The sequence below is a fragment of the Pelophylax lessonae genome, assembly GCF_965119305.1.
Source record: "Pelophylax lessonae genome assembly, chromosome: 2".
NCBI classification, from domain to species: domain Eukaryota; kingdom Metazoa; phylum Chordata; class Amphibia; order Anura; family Ranidae; genus Pelophylax; species Pelophylax lessonae.
The window spans coordinates 148,524,659-148,545,547 of NC_138769.1; the positions used below are offsets into that span (position 1 = coordinate 148,524,659).

General features: G+C 40.7%; 1 protein-coding gene across 1 annotated transcript in view; it reads left to right on the forward strand.

Annotated features, from left to right (window-relative positions):
- The window catches only part of COL26A1 (collagen type XXVI alpha 1 chain), a 580,192-nt gene that overhangs the window by 489,940 nt on the left and 69,363 nt on the right, over positions 1-20,889 (forward strand). Inside the window, exon 4 of the mRNA XM_082247729.1 lies at positions 4,266-4,327. Coding sequence (XP_082103855.1) covers positions 4,266-4,327 — 62 coding nt within the window. The remainder of the gene's footprint in view (positions 1-4,265; positions 4,328-20,889) is intronic.

Sequence of the window (20,889 nt, forward strand, 5' to 3'; positions counted from 1 at the left end):
CTCTGAGATTTTGCAGCCTCAGGAATACAGTATTAGCCTCGGGATGACCGAAGGCAATACATTTATACACAGATGGTGGTGGGTTTAAAGGAGATTTGTGATTAGGAATAGCATGGTCCAAAGCAGGATCCTGTGAATCCTATAACAGTTCTTCTGGAATGGAGACATCTGAAAACCTTGGTAGGGGGCCCCCTTCCCATCCTCAGCCCCATAGCAACCATGTGGGCTGCAATGGCACTGGCCTGCCCCCAGTGACCACAGAACTCTCTCTTCTGAAATATATGAGCTGTATGTAGGAGAGTGTAACATAGGACTTTTTTTAATTGACCAAGATGACCAATTCAGGTTTAAAATAATTTTGTTGCCTAAATTTAAAAATATTGTTGTCAAGAAAAGTGCAAAGACCTAGAGATGCAGTCATATACTTGCATCAGCCTATATGTTTCTACCACACATTACAATTGTCCCATTCCTATGACGGACTGCCTCACTAGCGAATAGGAATGTGCAGGAGACAGGAAGGTGTGGGCATGCTGCGAAACCCCAAAAAAGTGAGAGGGCTTTGCCCTACAGGCTGGCATGGCAATAAGATATGGAGATTTAGCCCATAGCTCTTAAAGGTTTAACAAAACACTAACAGGAAAGGTGAGTATACTAATCATTTTTTACAGAGTGGCCCTATCCCAGTGTTGGTATCTTAGCGAAAGGGTTACTTTAAGGTTTTTTAGGGTCGCAAGAAAATATCTGAAATTTGTTTTCGAACATAAAATTGTAATTTTCAAATATGCTTTTTATTAGTAAATCTGAGCCATAGCTGCAAAAAAAAAAAAAAAAAAAACATATTTTCTGGCTTAGGAGAATGTAAATTGTTTAATATTGAAATGTTCAAGAAACTTTTAAACTGAAAGTGAAGTGGTGACCGACAACATCAATTATGTTTTACTCTTCATGAAAGTCACATGGTGATGGACTATTCAGACATTGTGTACAGGGTACTGGAACACATTCTCCATGCTCCCAGGAAATCCTAGAACATTCATCTTATAGAATGAGAAGAGCACACTGAAAAGCTGCTGTCAGACATTCTCCCAGTCTGTTCTCAGCCAGTCATCATGTGCAATATGAAAGCCGTCAAGGTTATTGTTTCATGTGGTAACAAATACATATAGTATACAATTTCCAGATGTTAATCGCCATTGTTTATACGCCAACCTTGTTCCTGAGTTCATTTTCCTCCAATATTTGAAAAACAAATCAAGTACATTTTAGAATTCTGGATAGAAACATATGCTTTGGTGCAAGCGTGCGATTATTATTCAAGTATACATACAAAGGCTTATTAAAATTGTGCGGTGTGCAAAAAGTTTGCCAACACAAGCCAGCTTTTTACAATTTAGCCTGGTTAATGAAAGCTGATCTGTGATTTATCACTCTACATTGCTGCACAGTTTGGCTGTTTCTAGATGCGTATGGGCTGCTTGTGTCACAATTCAGAAAATGTAACTTTTCCTGAGAGAAGCTTGGAGGCTACCGTTGTTAACCTCATTCTACAAGTGTAACCAAGAACATCTATGCAGGTCAGGGTATCTGATCTTATTCTGACTTTACTAATTTGCATACTTGCTCAAGGTCTATTATGATTTAGAAATGGTGAAGTCAGGGGCTAAGTATATCAGCCAAGTAAATAGCATTTTCAGATGGAGGCCTGCAATAGTTTTCATTAGTTTCAATATTTTTTTTTTAAATATTTTGAAAATATGACCATATAAAGGTCAACATAAAATGCAAGGCTCCCAAGCACTTCCTCCAACAATCAAAATCAGTGGTGCATGCAGATATCAAATCCCCCTGTTGTGTGGGAAAAAAAAAACACCATTTTGCATTTACTCACATTTAATTAGATGACACTTCCCAATCTCTAGAGGCACCAGTGACCTAGTCAGGGTCACACTGCTGCCCCCTGGAAAGGCTACATTACCAGTGCCTTCAATGGAAATTTTGCATACATTGTGGTTGATTAACTACAACTGGAGAGGGCAAAATCTTGTGCAGCTCTGCAAAGAAACCAATACAGGTTTTATTGTCAAAGCTTAATTGAATACACTGAAGTTAGAAGCTGATTGGCTACCATTCACAGCTACACCAGATTTTGCACTCTTCAGTTTTAGTAAATCAACCCCATTGTGAGATCTCACTAGATTTCTCTTTAAAGTCCCTACAAATACAGAAAAACAGCATCTACTGTGTTTTGACACTACATAAGATTTTTGTGGTTGTATCAGCCCTCCAAGTGGCTAAACTAATAATTACTCTCAGATCTCTACAACATAAAAGGTAATCCTTTAAAATAAGAACGAAGAGGGCTCTTTGAGATGGAACAGGACAGCCCTGAACACATACGCAGAAAAAAAAATTCTGTTTAGTTAAGTTATCATTACCTTTCCCAATGATTCAAAAATCTTCCTCCTCATTGGCTTCAGTAGTGATGACCAGTCCTTCCAAAGCTGCTCCCCTTCTCCCATTGTGTTGCTGCACCTCTCACTGACATTATTGTGTACAATGCAGAACCAGCGGCCACCAAAGGTCTTGCATTGCACGTGATAACATTAAGGCCACATTCTGGGACATGATCAAAGAAGGGCAGAACCTTGGCTGCTATGAATTGAGGTACTGTAAGTATTCCTCTCTTTTTGATCACCCTAGACACAATGAGCATTGTATCCTGCATATGTGGATGTCTTAGATTTCATTTTTAACCAGACTGGAGTTTAAATTTAAATGAAAGATGTCCCATAAAAACCAGTTTGATTATGGTTAGCGTCTGCAGCTTTGAAATTGTAAGCAAATCTGTGACTGATAGCTGGCACTATGCCCTGGACACAGAAAAGAACATTTATTAAAATAAAGCCCTATTATTCGATAATAATTTATAATTTATGAGATTTGGGAAAATAACGTTTTGCTCTTTACCTTATGAAAAGTAAAAAATGTAACTTTGCATATAGATAACATAAGCTTCAAGTAAAGGCTAAGACTACCTTTTACAACAAAAAAAATAATGAATGCATGTATACAGTATATTGGCAACAAGGAAATGTGAACATACAATTTTTTTGCAAATGAACCTGCAAAGCATTAAGGCCTGATCAGTGGAGCAGGGTTACGATGCCATGATTCTACAGACTCTTCCTCCAGCTCTTTGTCCATAACAAGGTTCTGACTTTCAGTTACAGAACTGGAGGTAACATCAATGGAATATAAATGATCACCACACTCATGCTCAATTGAGAACGACATGTCTCTCTGCTGTGGTGGAAAACAGCACTTGTCGTTTATTCATTCTGAAATGAAGAGGGTAGGAGGGGTCTGATTTTCACCTTGGTGCATGTTAAAAGGTATAACATGTAGCATGGTCCAAATGGTGGCATTAGCCTTTGAAGTTTATCTATACCCAAACCTTTTTTTTGGAAAGGTTAGAACATCGGTCAAGTTTTACTGCTATCCTGGGCTTCGAAAGAGAGCTTTCCCTTCCCTACTTCTTCTGGAAACAAAGTTTTACCAGAAAGGAAAAGAGGTAGAGGGAGAACATCTGCAACAGGGAAATAAAACATAATGGGCTGACATGGGCTCTAGTATTCCCCGATTTAACTTAAAAGAAATACTATGTGTGTTGCTGTTCAAAAGATTTATCCTCAGACAGAAAGTGAAGGAATCTCTCCAACTGAGCCTCCAATAGTAGTGAAACCTGACAGGCGTTCTAATCCTTCCCCACTGTATCCAAACATAAAAAAGTTTTGGCTATAGAGTGAAAACACCAGCGTTAAGAGGGTAGGACGAGTGACAGCAAGCCAAACGACTCCACCCCTTCTGGTAATGACATCACAGGGTACAGGAAAGTGTTGATGCTGGTGTTTTCTCTCTGGCACTAAGGGCACCTGGTAGTCATTTGCATGTAGCCTGGGCAGTTTTGTTACCATGCACATGGACTGTTTCTTTGTCAGGATGTTCTTACCGTACAACGTCCTCTCCAGCTATTTTTTTTTTGGGCATGTAAACACTATTTTATCAGTAAATGGCTTATAAACGACTGTACAGTACTATGAAATCTTTTGCTCTGTTCTTTTTTGCTTTGTTTGCCACATACTTAACTACAACCTTCTCCTTTTAAAGAAGAACCTTAGACACTTGCACCCTTAAGTTTTTATTGTTTCCTTGTTTAAATATTATATTTTTTATTTATCTTTTTTCTGTTGTTTTACTTACAGAATGTATGAATTGCACAAGACTGGCAGCAATAGCAGAAAGGTTAAGCAATCTTGAAGCAAAGGTAGGTGCCTCATTTTACTAGTTCTAAAACCCAGACCACCTTCTGATACTTCTGTGAGTTATTAAAGAGGTCTCCCTTCTTGATATACAAGGTTTGCCTTCTTGATATACACTTTATTTCAAAGAAGATGTAGCATAAAGACTCCTCTTAGGGTAGAAATAGTAGTGAGACTGTCAGGAAGAGTTACAAGCTAGAAATCACATGGAGAACTGGGAACTTGAACATCTCACCACCGAAGCCCCTGAGAGATATAACTAAGATAAAGTTTTTTCACCTCAGCCTTTAATTTGAGGCAGGTTCCAATGGATTTGGGAGGGGGTGGTTACATGCAGTTGTGCTCATAAGTTTACATACCCTGGCAGAATTTATGATTTCTTGGCCATTTTTCCAAGACTATGAATGATAACACAAAACTGAAGCCATTTATTATCAATCAACTGTGTTTACTCTTTTTAAATCATAATGAAAACAGAAGCTACCCAAATGACCCTGATCAAAAGTTTAAATACCCCAGTTCTTAATACCCTGTATTGCCCCCTTTAACATCAATGACAGCTATAAGTCTTTTGTGGTATTTGTGGATGAGGCTCTTTATCTTCTCAGATGGTAAAGCTGCCCATGTAAACTTATGAGCACAACTGTAGGGTAATCTCTATATTCACTTTAACAGAAGTTTTCTTTAAAGATGATCTCTATAAACCAGATAGCTGTCAGCTGTGCCTGCACATCTGACTTCCTGCTGAGGACAGTAAATATGCTTCTTCCTATGACATTGTTTATTTGGAGCACACAAGGTACTCCAAATGAGGCACATGTGGTTTTGGAGGTATACAGTATATCTAAGATAAGTAGCTTCTCAGTGCACTTGATGTGTCTCATTCCATGTGACAGTCAAACCTGTTCTGCTTAAAAAATATATGTGTATGGAGCCCACCGATTCTGCAGAATGGCTACAATGGTTTGTTGGCATGTTCAGACACTGTTCATGCTGAGTGGGGTAGATTGTACATTCTTCAATTTTATTTTGGATAGGGAACTTAAGGCCACGTTCAGCAATAATTTAACTGTTCTTGGACATCTGAGACGTCATAATAGTTGGAAGGTTTTCCAACCTTTCAATCTGCTTCTCCACTTGACAAGCCTTGGTCAGTAGCATCTGCAGGTATTTTAAAGATAGAAGATCATCGCACAATCTAAACAAATTAGGACATTGCCCAGAGTAGCTTTATAAACAAATAAGACTGTCATGAATTATATTTCCCATAAAAATTATAGCAAAATAGGCCTCTTAGAGGTTATACTGTATCTGTACCACCAGTGTGTAAGATCCATGTCTTTTTGGCATGCCCAGCTCTTATAACAGGGCCCCCAATTTCTTCCCACTGTGTATTCATCCAGCTTGAACAATTCCATGTGCTACACATTTTACTAATTTAATTTTCTCCTCCTCTTGTGAACAGCTGTAATAATCATTTACCATGAATTGTGTCTGTGATTAGATACTATGACAGCCTCAAGAAAGTGAAGGAACCATATGACTGGAATGGAAAGCATTTGTAGGAGACCATTAGCAGGATACTGAAAGGCCTAGTTGGTAGGAGCTTGAGGTTGTTACCAAATTCCCCCCAAACTTTATTCCTTTAGGGATATGTTACTTTTGCCTCCTCTGTGATCCATGTTCTTGCATCATTTTCCGAAACCAGTGATATATCATTATATAAGCTAAATGAGGCACTGAGATAGCTTATGAGATGTTCATTCTCATGTCATGTGCTCTTCACATAACATCAGTTATTTAGGCATATGTAATTCTGCCGGTAAGGAGATTTCTTTCCTTTAACAGGTGCTTAACTAACAATAGGTATCACCACCAATTCACATAAAAAAAGTATTTTCCACTTATCTTATGTTCCGTTCTCTGACTGCCATGGCCTAGTCATGGCCATTTTTTTAAAAAAAGAATTATGGTATTTGCACCATTTGGTATGCTTGGTGGAACAGAAATGAACAAATGTTCATACTTTGAACATTATATGATCTATGTACATTGGCTTCCTTTCACTGAAAGTAAGTAAGCAAAAAGACAGATTTTTTTCCCAGACAGACAAAAAAGCAAAAAATAAATCTGACTGAGTGACACAGCTTGGTTTTCACGGCATGTGATGACTCTCAGCTGTTTCAGTTTTACTTGCTCTTCATTTATCTGCCATTGTATTAACCATCTTTACATTTCATACAGTTGTTTTACACTTAATTATGCTATTTAGAGCCAGAGCATACAGTCATTCCAAATATTTGCATGCATGCACCTATTAAAATGAGATCATCTAAAATACTATTTGAATTACTCAAATTTCCGAAGACATTAAAACTTTGACATTTGTATTTTGGGAGTGTGGTAGAATTGGATGGGAATGCAATGGTCCCTAGAGCATCATCAGTGCATCCTCAGGAGACCCGAAAAGGGAAAATCTGAATGTTTTTCCTATACACTGTTGTAGGTTAAAATAGTTTCCTATAGATATTATTTTCTCTTACAGCTATATTATACTACTTTATAACATAATAGCATGTTCTGCAGAATTCTACAGGGGGCAATAAACTATTTACTTTAATACCAGTCTCTTCTCTAAGAACCTAGTGGTCTAATGTTCATAACAAACATTCATAAACATCTACGTAAGTACCAGTATTGGGTGGATGCCAAAAAAAACTGATAGCATGCTTTTTAAAATTTTGATCACCTTATTATATTGAGCACCTAAGCAAACATAGCCCTCTGCTTACAAGACCCGCACCACATCCTAATTACTGTACACTCAAACATGGCCACTTTTTAAAGTAGATGTTAGCATATGTTTGTCTGGAGAGTTTGAAAAAATTACCAGTTTTAGATGGACATTCACAGATTACTAAATTGCTAACTGACCGTTAAAGCAAATCTTTAAGTCATACGATGCATTACTTTTACTGAAGAGATATCCTAACCTAAAATATATTAAAACAATGAAATGAGCCAGCAGGTAATCAAGATAACTATACAGGTCACCATCACCATTGCTGAGTTCCTCCTAAAAATTTTAGTTGCCTAAGTCACTGACCTGGATGAAGTATTCAGATCAAATATTGTGAATTCACAGGCTGCATACTGGTTCCAGATCACTGACTTAGTATTGTAAACCAGAGGATCAGTTTGACAACTAGAAATGGGTCATCAATGGCATACTAGGTATTTAGCCAATGATAGGTTTTGGAGAGGAGCAGGGATTAAGGTCCACCTTATTTTTCCCATTCCTATTATGACAACTGAATAATGATCATTTGTTCCTAATTGTAGTAAAATACGTTGGAAATTAGTATTTCCCAATATAAAATCTGTCATGATGAAATTATATATTTAATTTTTGAGATGCAGAAGACTTAAACTAGCTAATTTTTAGGCCAAATGTTGTAAGACCTACTTTAGAAACCATTTACTAAATAGCTAATTTATCTCAAGATGATCAGAAGTATACAATAGATTATTGCAATACGTTGTGATCAATAATCATGGAAAAAAGTCGAGCCAAAAACCAAAACAGCCATATAAGTATGGCATATACAATTAGTAACTAAAAAAACAAAGGAGTTTATACCAAATCTTACTGTGAACTCAAACAATTACTGTGTCTGACATTTTGGTCTCAGAATTATGTACCTCACCAGTCTCTCTTATAAGAGCATAAGATGTCAATCGCACCTTTTTTTGGATTTAAACTTAATTCTAAGTAATCCTTTCATTTTAAAAACACCAATGTTGTTCTTAAAAATTGGCAGTTGTCCGGTGTTTTTCAGATCATATGTATAAAACAGTGAATGCTACTGTCCTTAACAAAGACAAAAATTGCTTGTGAAATACAGAATAACAGTATAACTCCCATAACACTACCTAGCACATATTTTTTAAAGGTGTTGGAATTTCTTGACACATACCTGCTAGATTTGCACCTTTATTGGTAGCTAAATAAGTCAGCTCTTAACTGCAGGAAAAAAAATTGGATCACAGTGCTTTTGCACATAAAAGGATGACTGTTTTTATATTTCTCTCAATACTTCATTTTTAATGCTATACATTTTATACAATGACTGCTGCTGAAAAGTTTATAAAGTGATTGTGAAAACTATTCTTTTTCATTTATGTACTTATTTTTTGTGTGTGTATGTGTGTATGTATATATATATATATATATATATATATATATATATATATATATACATATACTGTATATATATATATATATATATATATATATATATATATATACACACACACACACACACACACTACATTGGGGCTTACTGCCTTACACGCACATGAACTTTAATGGCATCCCATTCATAGTCAAGACACAGAGAAAGAGATGTACACCGCTCAGGCAGTTTGGAACTTCACAGCCAGCCTTGGGTGCAGGACCTCGGAACGCCACCGCAGACAGGATACAAGAGAAATGGCCGCACACCAGGCAATAGCTCACGACGAAAGGCTTTATTGAACAAGGATGCAAGGTACAGCAAAATGGAAGGTAGACATGTTTCACACGACTCACAGCGTGTTTGTTCACTGGGTAGTGAACAAGATAGTGAACAAGCACCCTGTAGTGAACAAGCACCCTGTGAGTCGTGTGAAACATGTCTACCATCCATTTTCCTGTTCCTTGCATCCTTGTTCAATAAAGCCTTTCATCAGGAGCTTTTGCCTGGTGTGCGGCCATTTCTCTTGTATCCCATTCATAGTCCATAGGGTTCAATATTGAGTTGGCCCACCCATTGCAGCTATACCACCTTCAACTCTTCTGGGAAGACTGTCCACAAGGTTTAGGAGTGTGGTTAAGCGAATGTTTGACCATTCTTCCAGAAGCGCATTTGTGAGGTCAGGCACTGATGTTGGACGAAAAGGCTTGGCTCACAGTCTCCGCTCAAATTCATCCCAAAGGTGTTCTATTAGGTTGAGATCAGGACTCTGTACAGGCCAGTCAAGTTCCTCCACCCCAAACTCATTCATCCATGTCTTTTTGGACCTTGTTTTGTGCAATGGCGCACAGTCGATTGGAACAGGAAATGCCAACCCCAAACTGTTCCCACAAAGTTGGGAGCATGAAATTGTCTAAAATGTCTTGGTATGCTGACACCTTAAGAGTTTCCTTCCCTGAAACTAAGGAGCCAAACCCAACCCCTGAAAAACAACCCCACACCATAATCCCCCCTCCACTAACTGATTTGGACCCATGCACAAAGCAAGGTCCATAAAGACACGGAATAGCGAGTTTGGGGTGGAGGAACTTGACTGGCCTGCACAGAGTTCTGACCTCAACCGGATAGAACAGCTTTGGGATGAATTAGAGTGCAGACTGTGAGTCAGGCCTTCTCTCCAACATCAGTGGTCAAACATTCCTATAGACACACTCCTTAACCTTGTGGACAGCCTTCCCAAAAGAACTAAAACTGTTATAGCTGCAAAAGGTCATTATTGAACCCTACGGACTAAGACTGGGATGGTGGGATGGCATTAAAGTTCATGTGCATGTAAAGGCAGGTGTCCCAATACTGTTGGTAATATATTTTGTGTGTATATATGTGTGATATATATATATATATATATATATATATATATATATACTGTATATATATATAATGTATATATATATACACAGTATATATATATATATATATATATATATATATATATATATATATATAATTTATTATATAACTATATAACTAACAACAGTATAACCAAGTTTGGATTTGGATTTTTGCATAGTTTACATAGGGTGTGGCAGGTCTAGCAGGGGCTTCCAAACTGCAGGGGTTTTGCAGAGCAACTGCCGAACAGTTTTGGCAAAGTCTGCACGTTTATGCATTGAGAAGACACCCTTTAGCAGCAGCAATATCTATGTTCAAAGTATAAAAAAAAAAAGTTTTACATTATTTACAGATGTAATAATGGCTAAATAACAGTCAACATACCGTATTATGCGAAAGGGCAATACACATCAGTGTAGGAGTTAAGAAATAAGCAATAGTCGATAGAGTTTATCAGAATGTGAAACAGGTTGTTTTATTAAATGATCAGATTGATAAATGTATGGCTAGGATGAATGTCAGGTGAAAACAATGGTCCGATCATTCCTAACAGAACAATAAGAAGCCATCTAAACTATTTGGCATACACAAAGGCACAATTTGGATACCATAACCAGTTCATTTACATCACAAAAAAGTCTAAAAGAAGTATTAAGCCACATGTGAGTGAATAGACTATTGATGCTAAAAAAAACTATACTAAATCTACAAAAGACTGTAAATGCCCATTTATAAAGGTTTGTAACTTTAGGTAAAAACAATAAGGAGAAATGATTACTTCAACTACTTACACGTGGGAAAATGTATCTCTTCTATACATGACAGTGCATGAATGACTTACAGCAGTTAGTTTAATTTTGTTTTTAATAGTCTCATGAGGGGCAAACTTTAATGCCTACACTTAAAGAATGTCTATTATACAGATCTGGTTGCAGAGTTAGTACACAGTAAATGCCACTAGATAACCTGGAACAGATGGAGGAAAGCAACAGTCAAAGCCTGGTCAATGACCTGCAAAACATACACAAATTTTACACTGTTATACGTATCTCAAATTGTGCTCCCCCATTACACCATACTCTTACTGCCAGTGATAGAGGGATAATTCGTTTTCCTCTTTTTTTTTTTTTTCTCCTTTTCATATATCTGGTTAAATAAAACTGTTTCTTATTCAGAGACCTTTTTTGTTCCTGTTTGTTTTTGACTCTATTCTGCATAGATGTGTGTGTTTCTTTTTGGAATTTCTGGTGTTATGCTCCTAAAGCATTTAGGATTTTATTTTGCATATTCACAAATATATCTTTTAGAGGATTCTTGCTGATTTTCCATTTCCTGTTACCTATAAGGCCCTGTTCACACCTCAACGCTCCTCTCTGAAGTCTCAAAACGCCCAACAAGCAAAATCCCATTCATTTCAATGACCCCTGTTCACATATGATCGTTTTGTCGATCAAAGCTCAGAAAAGTACTTCTTTTTTGGCAGATTACAAGCGTTTTTGTTAGATGTCAATGCCTGCCTCCAAACAACTGCAAAAACCCCCCGAAAAAAACACCTGAAAACGCCCGAAAAATGCCTAAAAATGATACGCTCAGGCGTGAATGGAGCCTTACTGGGTATTTCTCAACTCCAATTTCACTTGTGGAATGACACTGTAGGGGGCTCATTATTTTCACAAGCAACCTGCCTATGCTTTAGCCCAGTCTTTTATGTGCAATTTACTGTCTTTGTTATCTAGTTGCCAACATGCAAGCTGAAGGAACCAGAGAACACCTGTTTTCGTTGAAATCAAAAATGCTCAAAAATGTTAGATGACAACTCCTTTTTAGGGTGTGTCTACTCCTATATATAGACCATGTGCATTTTAGCCATGCAGCTATGTATATTTCATATTTGCTTGGATTTCTATCTAATATGGTATGATTTACGAAACCTGCTAAATGTGTAACTATTCTACCTCTGCATGTTTAATTTAGCCTGACACATTCTTCCAGTGCAGTCACTTATAGCAAATTTTGGATTTCCCTTTATTAACGTTGGCCACTCAAATCAGTCAAACTTACTTTATTCTTAAATCATAAATTACCACGCTTGGCAAGAGCGCAGGAAACACTTAAACTGATTTAAGTCTATTTTCATTTATAAATGAATGCCTGCACAGTGAAAATGATAAAGTAAATGTTTTGAGAATTTACCATAATCTTCAGGAGAAGATGTCAGATTTAATAATTGGTGCTTATATATATTAGCCTACCTTGAAATGGAAACATGGAAACACTGTGAATTCCACTGTACTTGTTATGTTTTGTAAGCATTGGGAGGTATTTTGTCTCAGGAAAGCTAGTTGAGTACAACTGTTCCTAGATTTGTGGAAAGGTAGAATAGATTCAGGCCTAGGTTGGGCAAAATTTCTGTTGTAGGTAGGGTGCCTTCTATCTCATCATATCTTGGTATTTTGCTTGCAAGAATAAAACAATACAGATTCAGACTAATAAAGATAAGCCAATAGAGCTGCTATTCTCAACCTGGGTTCCATGGAACCCTAGGATTCTCCCAGGGATTGCTAGAGGTTCCTTGAGCCGTGGTTGAGTGACCTTCCATCTGATGATGCCTGTTCTGTGTCCAACACCACTTGGCAGAACTAGGGGCATGATACCAGTGATCTTGTTAGCTGTCTGGGGCGGTATTTTGACCACCACTTTAAATAAGGCATTTTTCTTTTGACCGCAGATAAAATAATTTCAGTAGGGGTTTCCTCAAACCTGAAAAATATTTTAAGGGTTTCTCTGGGATAAAGAGTTGGAGAGAGGTTGTGCTGGAGGAATTTCAGCTTAGCCACTATAATAACACTAGCTCACTAATAGAAGATGCTGTTATATTGCCTTGCATGGGCAAGGTGGCAATGTTTCTTTAACCACTTTTGGACCGGAAGATTTCCCCCCTTAATGACCAGGCCATATTTTGCGGTTCGGCACTGCGTTATTTTAACGGACAATTGCGTGGTCATGGGAAGCTGTACCTAAACAAAATGTATGTCCTTTTTTTCCCACAAATAGAGCTTTCTTTTGGTGGTATTTGATCACCTGTGCGATTTTTATTTTTTGCGCTATAAACATAAAAAGAGCGACAATTCTTAAAAAAAAAACAATATTTTTCACATTCTGCTATATAACATTCAAAATCAAAATCTAAATTTTTTAACATTTTAGGCCAATTTGTTTTCTGCTACATATTTTTGGTAAAAAATATTTTGATTGGTTTGCGCAAAAGTTATTGTGTCTACTAACTACAGGAAAGATTTATGCCATTTTTATTGTTTTTTTTTACTAGTAATGGCGGCGATCTGCGATTTTTAGCGGGACTACGACATTGTGGCGGACAGATCGGACCCCTATCTGACATTTTTGGGGGGACCAGTGACATTACTACAGTAATCAGTGCTAAAAATATGCACTTTTACTGTAATGATGACACTGGCAGGGAAGGGGTTAACATTGTGTTTGATCAAGGGGTTAAATGTGAGCCTAGGGGAGTGATTCCAACTGTGGGGGGCATGGCTTCTGAAATGACCATAGAGACCTGTGATCCTATATAGAAGGATCACAGGGGCTCTGTGATCATTCCAGGGAGAAGAATGGTCAGCTGTGTTTACAACAGCTACCGTTCTTCTATATCAGCGGGGAACGATCGCGGGTGTCAGGCAGCAATCGGAGCCACCTGACCCGTGCATCGGCTTCCCCGCTGCCGAGTGGGGGGCGGGAGCGCACCGCCGGAGGCTTGCGCTCGCCCCTAGCTGCAGGCGCGCAACCGACGTAGGTCTACGTCGTTTTGCGCAGGAGAGCCACCCTGCCACAGTGAAAAGGCGGCGGGGGGTCGGCAACAGGTTAATAACTATTCAGATAAGATGTAAACCACATAGTCAATGTATTACCTGTTTATTAAACCCCTGAATTTTAGGTTTGCAATGTCAGATGTTGTGTAGTAATGCAAAGCAGGACGCAGAACAAATTAGAAGCAAATATGGCTGTACACAATTAACTAGAATTCGTACACAGAACCATGGATTTTAAAATATTAGAACACATTAAAGCAGAACTTCACTTATTCTGAGCACCACAAACCAAAAATGCTATTTAATGAATTTTTATTTTCAAGGAAAACTCATCCATCCATGTCTTCATGCCTTATTTTGCAGAGAAATCAGTTTTAAAAACATCCACTAGAATTTTAGGTTGTGGCCAATTTTGAGAAAGGGGAGATGAAGTAGCATGTACTTCCTGCAATACATCTGCCCTTAGCTCAGGCATGCAGGCAGCAGGGTATGCTTAGCTAAGAAAACCCCTCCTCCTCTCCTCCCCTCCTGATGACTCCTGGGATGTATGATATCATTAGAGATGAAAGAGAGAGAGGCGCTTCTAAGTGCAGGTTTTCCAGTTTAATGCAAAAAAAAACAATATAGACTCACATTGAAGTAGAAGTAGACAGGCACAACTATATGCAATCATCGGTGAAGACTGAGTCAAGTCCCTGGTGTTGGCGGCGTCCTGCAGGGTGGTAACCGTGTCATCCAGTATTGTTGGTTTCCATATAGAAGCCGGCTGTACGGTGGTGGAGGATCTGACCAAAGCGAGGCTTGAGACGTTGCTGGAGCGGGATTGTGACATCACCGGTAAGTGACGTGTTTCTGAGCATGCGCGTTGCGAGTGTTGCTGCAGCTGCGCTCCTTTTTCAAAGCTTGCAGCGCGCATGCTTGGAAACGCAGGGACTTGACTCTTCACCAATAGAAGAATTACATTAGTCATTGCTGATTGAGAGAGTGAAATCCCGCTTTAATAAGATTATTTATATCATGCTGGTACCTTTTGCATGTATCTTAACAATGGTTGAAAAGACTGCATTCCCTCTAATAATAATGCACCTACCAACTGGCCTGTGCTGGGTGCTGAGAACTAGAAACACTTATAAATACCTTTGTAACACATGCAATGATTTTAAAAGTCCTTTTTTTATAGTTAAAAAAAAATCAAGACTATGTATAACACCACTAGCTTGAGTAACACAGAAAGCTAACCAGCCATTGGAAGCCAGGCACGCATAATATAAACACAACTGCATTGCATTAACAAACAGCAACAGCTGTATGTAGCAAGTGCCTGCACTAATTCCAATTCAGCATTAAGTATATTTATGTTCTTCTCAACTAACCTCAATCAGCAATAATATTTTAATGAAATCAGCTCATGAGCTCCCTCCAATGGACAATTGAGTTTGTTACAGGCTGTCTTGGTTCTATTTCCTCTAAATAAGCAGATTCCCAGTGAGGATGCATGGCTCCGATGTAATGCAGAGAGTTCATAATCATAAAAGAAAGGAAAAATACATTCTTTGCCAGAAATACTTAAACTAAAAATAACACATCTTTTTGTAGTAATAAAATGAAATTGGAGGCATCAAAGTAATTGTCAGTTTTTGTGCAATTTTACTCAATATGAAGTTTAAGCAATGAGTCATCAAACTAGTTTAAATACATTTCCCATAAAAGATGATGCTACTAAATAAAACGGTATTAACAAAAACATATTGAGTTGTAGCTTCAGATTCTCAGATGTGGTGGCTGCATGCATTTTCTTTTTTAGGTTTTCCTTTATTTTCTCCTGACAATCAGATCAGTAAGTCTGTGCTTTTTCAACTTACTTTCAAAAACCAAGCTGCCCAGACAAAGTAGTAGTCAGAGGGTTGGTACAAACCATTTACCACTGACAGGGGTGCTTACAATGATCAGCTTTTATTCATTTATGTAAAACTGTTATCCCAAAAGGAAAAAAAAACGGTTTGCTGTAAATGCTTATAAAGTGTTTGTTGAAATCCGGCTTTAATTTGTTATTCAAGTCCATCTAAATCTGCCAGTCTAACACTACCTTACTCCCAGACTGACAATACTGCTGTCCAAAAGTATCTGCTGGTGTGGTGTGGTGTGGATGTAAATCCTCAAATATAACCGGTGATGAGAACAGTCTCAGATGATACACAGAGATGAAACAAATCTCCCTACATAAGTTTTACTTGTATATGTGCTATCTTCAGATTTATACACTGTTTAGAAAGTGCATGTTCTTTTAGCGTTTTCTCTTCCTGATTCACCTGTGGATGTGGATTCTTGCCATACACTGTGAGACAGTTGATTGGAGGAAAGGCACACTCCCCCTCTCCACATAGGCATAAAAAAGAAGAACCATGAAGAGCTGTGCTGTGAATAGACCAGCTGTCTGCTAATCTATTTCTATGCATACACCCCGATAAAAAAATCAGCTTGGATTTATCTCAGTTGATGGAGAACTTGTCAGAAGTTTTAATGCTGATAACAGAAGAAAGGAGCAGGAGAAAGCCACAGGACCTAGGGCTTTAAAAGAGATAAGTAAACACTACAGATAGATGTGCTCAGGTCAAATTTCATGAATGGGGTTTATATCCACTTTAAATTGACTTACACCAAAAAATGTCAAAAAGCATGATCTGCTGGTAGAGGGTTTCGATTCACCGGTCCTGCCTGTTCCTATTCATGCAATGTCTTACAGAGACTGGTCACATGACATTGATATAAGTCTTCTTCCCACCGGGTTTCTTATTTCCAATTTGTGCAAATGGGGTTTCACTTGCTTTGCATAATGGCATGATACCCTGCTTCGTAACTGAGAAAATTGTATTATTAAGAGGTAAAAAAACTGGCATGCAATTAGTACAGGAAATGCATTTTTGCCCAACTCTTCACATTCCTGATACTAGGTAACAGTCAGTAATGTGGACCAATGAGTACCTGCCTACATCACTCACACTGTATGCTGAATTTTAGCAATGGAAGCTGAAGACACAAAGTGGTATTTCATGTGCCATAAGCGTGGCAATTAGCCTTTGTTATATACGTTTTCTGCTCTCAGTTTGGGCTATCTTAAAAATCGCAGACCTGTGAATGAAGTGCTGACCTTAAATCCAATTGACATGGGCGCTGACTCCTGTGGTTTGTAAATGGGTTGACCCTTGTGTTTTTTATGTAAAAATAAATGTGATATACTGCGCTAACCATAAAAATAGCAGCTAACACACACAACTGACATAAGTTGAAAAAAACGAATATATATAAACGTGCAGCGCTAGAAAAATGATTTGTGAAAAATCACTCAAACAATCAAAAGATTGTGAAATAAAGTGATATAAAAGTCCCAAGTGAAGAGCGAGAAGATTAGAATCCAGGGTGATGTGTGTGGTCACAATGGACGCTAGATCCCAGCACCAACAGGAAACAAAAATATGCGCTCACCAGAAGGGCTGGACCCAAAATGCCATATAACAAATGGGTTACTTTATGAGCCCATCTGACCCATTTGTTATATGGCATTTTGGGTCCAGCCCTTCTGGTGAGCGCATATTTTTGTTTCCTGTTGGTGCTGGGATCTAGCGTCCATTGTGACCACACACATCACCCTAGATTCTAATCTTCACGCTCTTCACTTGGGACTTTTATATCACTTTATTTCACTATTTTTTGATTGTTTAAGTGATTTTTCACAAATCATTTTTCTAGCGCTGCACGTTTATATATATTTGTGTTTTTTATGTGGTTGGTGCTGCATGCAGACATGCATTCATCTCTGCGACAGTGGCGGAGCTAGACTTTAAAAACAGGGGTGGCAAAGGGGTGGCAAGGTATTATTTTGGGGGGTCAATATACAAAGTGTTCAATTACACTAAAAATATGTTTCCTGTGTGTGCTGCCGCGTTATGTTTTGTTTTGGAGCCGTTTGGAGCACGAAGGAGATGCGTGTCAGCTTAACCAATGAAAAGTGTAGCAGCAACACGTCCCCCATATAGACCTCCCCCGTACAGTGGGCCAGGGTAAGGTGAGGTCCCGTCCCCCATATAGATTCCCCCTACAGCAAGCCAGGGTGAGGTGAGGTCAGGGGACCTCACCCTGGCCTACTGTAAAGGGGGAGATCAATATGGGGGACGGGACCTCAACTCACCCTGGCTTGCTGTAGGGGGAATCTATATGGGGGACGGGACCTCACCTTACCCTGGCCCACTGTACGGGGGGATCTATATGGGGGACGGGACCTCAACTCACCCTGGCCTGCTGTAAGGGGGATCTATATGGAGGTCCTCACCCTGGCCTGCTGTAAGGTAGGATCTATATGGGGGACCTGGTCCCCCATATAGAAACCCCTTACAGCAGGCCAGGGTGAGGCGAGGTCCCCCATATAGATCCCCCCTTACAGCAGGCCAGGGTGAGGACCCCCATATAGATCCCCCCTTACAGCAGGCCAGGGTGAGGTGAGGTCCCCATATAGATCCCCCCTTACAGCAGGCCAGGGTGAGGTGAGGTCCCCCATATACATCCCCCCTTACAGCAGGCCAGGGTGAGGTGAGGTCCCCATATAGATCCCCCCTTACAGCAGGCCAGGGTGAGGTGAGGTCCCCATATAGATCCCCCCTTACAGCAGGCCAGGGTGAGGTGAGGTCCCCCATATACATCCCCCCTTACAGCAGGCCAGGGTGAGGTGAGGTCCCCCATATAGATCCCCCTTTACAGCAGGCCAGGGTGAGGTGAGGTCCCCCATATAGATCCCCCTTACAGTCAGCAGACCAGGCATTGGGCAAGGGCAGGTTCCCCATAACATAGATCCCCTTTCCTTTACAGACTTCTCACTACTCAGTCACTAGTACAGTCAGACAGTACTACAGTAGTAGTCTCTTGCCTACCTTTTGTAGTGACCAGCATGCCCCCCATCAATGTAGTGACCAGCATGCCCCCCATCAATGTAGTGACCAGCGTACCCTCCCATCAATGTAGTGACCAGCGTACCCTCCCATCAATGTAGTGACCAGCGTACCCTCCCATCAATGTAGTGACCAGCGTACCCTCCCATCAATGTAGTGACCAGCGTACTCCCCCATAAATGTAGTGACCAGCGTACTCCCCCATAAATGTAGTGACCAGCGTACTCCCCCATAAATGTAGTGACCAGCGTACCCTCCCATCAATGTAGTGACCAGCGTACCCTCCCATCAATGTAGTGACCAGCGTACCCTCCCATCAATGTAGTGACCAGCGTACTCCCCCATAAATGTAGTGACCAGCGTACTCCCCTATAAATGTAGTGACCAGCGTACTCCCCCATAAATGTAGTGACCAGCGTACTCCCCCATAAATGTAGTGACCAGCGTACTCCCCCATAAATGTAGTGACCAGCTTACCCTCCCATCAATGTAGTGACCAGCGTACCCTCCCATCAATGTAGTGACCAGCGTACCCTCCCATCAATGTAGTGACCAGCGTACTCCCCCATAAATGTAGTGACCAGCGTACTCCCCCATAAATGTAGTGACCAGCGTACTCCCCCATAAATGTAGTGACCAGCGTACTCCCCCATAAATGTAGTGACCAGCGTACTCCCCCATAAATGTAGTGACCAGCGTACCCTCCCATCAATGTAGTGACCAGCGTACCCTCCCATCAATGTAGTGACCAGCGTACCCTCCCATCAATGTAGTGACCAGCGTACTCCCCCATAAATGTAGTGACCAGCGTACTCCCCCATAAATGTAGTGACCAGCGTACTCCCCCATAAATGTAGTAACCAGCATGCCATGTCCCCTTCAATAAAGAGACCAGAGAGACTTACCGTCCTAAGGTAGAAGAAGAACACAGCCTGACACAGACACATCCATCCCACATGTTCAGTCTTTGTCTGCCCGGCCCGCAGCTAGTTCTCTTCATGACCGAGCGGTGAGCACGGCACAGCGAACCAATCACGTCGTGAGTAGCGGCACAGCGAACCAATCAGGTGTGCAGGCACGCGTGATTGGTTAGCTGTGCAGCTGCTCACGGCGCCGCTGCTGCTCACCGCTCAGTCACAGTCAGGAGAACTAGCTGCAGGCGCGGAGGCGCCCACGCTCTATCGTTCAGCACAGCCAATGAGTCAGAGGCGTAACTAGAACCTTCTGGGCCCGGGTGCAAGACACCATAAAGGGCCCCCCTGACCCCCAGCCGTTGGCAAAATGCTAGGGCCCGGTCACAAGTGCAACTTTTGGGACCCTGGTAGTTCAGCGACTGGTGTCATTTTTTTTATTTTAGTTATTTTATTTTTTACCAGTTTATTTATTTTTTCACAATTTTATTTTTTTACATTTTTTTTGCGGGCACAAGAGCTTGGGGCAGCAGGTGGTGGATAGGAGGGGTGGCATATAGAGGAATAGACCCCCTTTATTTTCCACCTGCAGCCTTTTAGCTGTTAGAAAATTGGTTCCTTTATATGTCACCCCCTCCTAGTCAGGTGTGCAGGTGGCTGTATGGGAATCCTGGAGCATGCAATTGTGACAGTGCTGGTGGGGAAGGGGGATGAGCGGCAGTGCTGGGGGGGGGGGGTGATGAGTGTCAGGGCTAGGGATGGATGTGATGAGTGTCAGGGCTAGGGATGGATGGGATGAGTGTCAGGGCTGGGGAGAGGGGTTGGGATGAGTGACAGGGCTGGGGACAGATGGGATGAGTGTCAGGGCTGGGGATGGATGTGATGAGTGTCAGGGCTAGGGATGGATGGGATGAGTGTCAGGGCTGGGGAGAGGGGTTGGGATGAGTGACAGGGCTGGGGACAGATGGGATGAGTGTCAGGGCTGGGGATGGATGTGATGAGTGTCAGGGCTAGGGATGGATGGGATGAGTATCAGGGCTGGGGGGGATGGGATGGGTGGGATGAGTGTCAGGGCTGGGGGGATGGGATGGGTGGGATGAGTGTCAGGGCTAGGGAGGGGTGGGATGAGTGTCAGGGCTGTGGGAATGGGTGGGATGAGTGTCAGGGCTAGGGGGATGGATGGGATGGGTGTCAGGGCTAGGGGGATGGATGGGATGGGTGTCAGGGCTAGGGAGGGGGGGGTGAGTGTCAGGGCTGGG